This window comes from Leptopilina heterotoma, unplaced genomic scaffold (assembly GCF_015476425.1).
Source record: "Leptopilina heterotoma isolate Lh14 unplaced genomic scaffold, ASM1547642v1 Lhet_100, whole genome shotgun sequence".
In the NCBI taxonomy this organism is placed as follows: domain Eukaryota; kingdom Metazoa; phylum Arthropoda; class Insecta; order Hymenoptera; family Figitidae; genus Leptopilina; species Leptopilina heterotoma.
Window position 1 is genome coordinate 212,180 of NW_025110814.1, and position 3,396 is coordinate 215,575.

General features: G+C 35.2%; 1 protein-coding gene across 1 annotated transcript; it reads right to left on the bottom strand.

Moving 5' to 3' along the window:
• Positions 1-473: 473 nt before the first annotated feature.
• On the bottom strand, positions 474-2,855 carry LOC122499311. Its single transcript, XM_043607590.1, has one exon. It carries the CDS (start codon positions 2,853-2,855, stop codon positions 474-476), a length of 2,382 nt encoding a protein of 793 aa, XP_043463525.1.
• Between the last annotated feature and the right edge of the window lie 541 nt (positions 2,856-3,396).

The following is a 3,396-nucleotide window of genomic DNA, read 5'->3' on the forward strand; positions in this document are numbered from 1 at the left end:
TGAATCAACAATGAATCAATAATAAATCAATAATGAATCAACAATGAATCAACAATGAATCAATAATGAACCAATAATGAATCAACTATGAATCAACTATGAATCAATAATGAATCAATAATGAATCAACAATGAATCAATAATGAATCAACAATGAATCAATAATGAATCAATAATAAATCAACAATGAATCAACAATGAATCAATAATGAATCAATAATGAATCAACAATGAATCAATAAAGAATCAACAATGAATAAATAATGAATCAATAATGAATCATTTATGAATCAACAATGAATCAACAATGAATCAATAATGAATCAATAATGAATCAATAATGAATCAATATTAAATCAATATTAAATCAATAATGAATCAATAATGAATCAATATTAAATCAGTTGGCACTGGCATTGTGAAGGTCTGTTGTTGGAAGTAGTTTTGATTTATAAAGAGATTCTACGCTAACATTAATCTTTGATTGCATAGCGGCCAAACCATTGGGTGACAAGCTTAATGTCGACATGTTTACGGACATTTTCCATTGTTTTACCGTACACAGCGTTGTTCATGAGCTTGAACAAATTTTTCTCGAACTCATTTTTGGCGTTGGTTCGCATCATCGTATTATAGTCGATGTATGGTTTAAGCAATGTTGATTGCTTAAACTGTAAGACTCGGTGAATTTTTACAAGCTTAATGCCGTTGGCGACAACTTGTTTTAAAGTGTGGTAGTGGATCACATATTTTTCTTTTGGTTGGAGAGTTGTTAATAATTTCTCCTGTTTCGAGAGGGGTGGTTTCGCATTTTCTGCGCAAAATGGCATGTCTTTGTGAGTATCGTGGAGATTTTCAGGATACTTCAAATCAACTTCGAGTATGTATCCAACAGGTAAATCGTCGGATACATTAAAATTGAAAGAGTTGTCGACATTTTCAACCCATTTAAAGCCGCCATAAGGGAGCGCTTGAGCCATTGCCCAGCCATATAAATTGTTGGCGTCAAAGTACATGATGTAGCTAGTATCTTTGCTATCATCGAAATTTTCCATATATCTATTATTCGCTATAGTATATCGGTTGCAGCATTGACTTACGCCACCTCTAATACCAGACTCAACAAACATAATCATATCGATATCGGTTATTAGTTGCAATCCTATGCTCGTGTACTTGAGCATAGCATCCCAAGTTAAACCAGGGGTCGTATAATAGTGAGGAGGATCTAACCCGTACGCTTTAACACATTCTTTTCGAAAATTTTCAAAGACATCCGCAAGTAACAATACATCTGTTTTCATATACAATTGTACATAGTCGTAGAGATTCTGACAGTTAAACTCAGTCCATACATTCTGCGCATGCGCATACTCATCATCAGAAATACCAGCGTCATACAGAGTACTATAAAATTTCTCTATCGGGGGTAATTCGGTTTCATCAAGCTTACTTTTCGAGTCAAAGTACTCATAGGGGAATACACCTTTACGCGTCAATAATTTGATTTTATCCGGATCTGTCACCGTACTGGCAAAAACGGAGTTTACAATTTTATACTCGTCTAAGTAGGATGCGAGTTTTTCCAGGGATGCTGCCATGAATCGCAATGAGTCAATGAATCTAAATTTGACCTCACTCCCCTTGACATGTTTAGTAAAAGAGATATACTTCTCTTTGTTAATGGGGAGGAGGTCAATTTTTCCTTCAAAGCTCGTCGAGATCGCGTGAATTATAAAATGGGCGTCGTAACCGCTTAAATTGTGGAAGACTACGGGGATCGTTTGACAATCTTGATAGTTTAAATTGCATGATTCATGGGCAGCACCCCTATATTTGCCAGTAAGGTGACAGTGATCGCGGACTTTCTTCTCACTTGCCGGTATTTTCTCATTACAAATGTGACATATTGTCGCTCGCTTGAAGTCACTGATTTCATGAGGAGTTAAGGCATTCATTGGTATCAGATTTTTAAATACATTATCAATTTTTTCAGATAATTGCCTTAATTCCTCAGTAAACCATTTAGCAGGGTTAGATTCATTTTTCGGACACGGCACATATTTACATAATGTTTCGTCGTAGCTACATTTTATATAATATCCGATGCTTAACAATTTGTGACGCTGGAAGACTTCAGTCTTACTTAAATTGTCTACATCTTTATCCGCTGGAAGAAGTAGACTTTCACAGTCGGCGTAAATTACATATGGCACCTTTTCTTTATTCTTATAATTTTTAAATGTAATTAGACTCTTGTCAGGTTTTGGTAACGTTACTTTACACTCATTCATTTTTTTACAATTTTCAAGGTGAGCATTCAGTCTATCTGTAGATGAAAAATAATGTAAGCATCGATCACAGATATGTTTTTTACCATTTGTAGCAGACAATTGTGTAGACACTAGTCGCGATAAATCTTTAATCCACACATAATGGAAGTTCATAAAACCATCATCATTATACAATACATTATTATCAATACCCTCATCTGCATACATGTCAGCAACATATAAGAGATTTACATGTTTATCTCTTTTCTCTGTAGTAAGGTGAAGAGGGTGCGTTGAGAAGTTTCCATAATATTTTGATAAACCATAGACATTAATCGAAATATTATTTAACTTTTCAAATTTTGAGACATTTTTTAACGTTACTGGAAAGTCTATACCTTCAAAATTCAACTCATTTTCAAATTCTTTATAGTTGGAAACACGATCACTTCTCACGACATTTGGATGTAAGGCTGACAGTACCGCCCACTTAAAGCACTCGTTATCTTTGTTTTGCACGTTAATACAGGCTTTCTTTCTTTTAATTTGTGAAGGTAGATTAATGTATGAGCTCGAACGCATTTGATTGTATTTATTTACATTCACTTCAAGTCTTATAATAGACTGAAGATTCCAATTTGAACCCTTTGCGTGAAACTCTTCTACACTGCGCAAGATTGGCTGCTAGATGTTCTCATCAAACCAATCATCTAAAAGGGTTGTGGGGAAGATGCTGTTAGCCTTAGTTCCAAACGGAATTGGCTTAACTACTTCTTCCTCATTCTCAACCCTTTTAAAGTTGGCAATGAGAACACCATACACCAAAATAGGACCATATTTGTTTATAGCATCTCTAATGCGGTCCTGAAAAAGTCTAGACGCATCGTCTAAAAACGCGCTTATATCAATGTGTACAAGATTTAGAATCACATTAGTGTACAGTCTACACGCAAACGCACTCTCACATTCTTCCCAGCGCACACGTTTATTTATATCTGGATCACCGATTCCAGCGCCATCTACATTATGGGACTCAAACAATGCGCGAAGTCTAATGATGGATTGTAGAATGCTCACACATCTTTTCTTTTGATGTGTAAAGTACATCGACTTGAGAATGCTC

What these genes read in the sequence shown, in the direction of transcription:
- LOC122499311 (XM_043607590.1), bottom strand. Translation starts at nt 2,855, where the DNA reads ATGCGTTCGAGCTCATACATTAATCTACCTTCACAAATTAAAAGAAAG.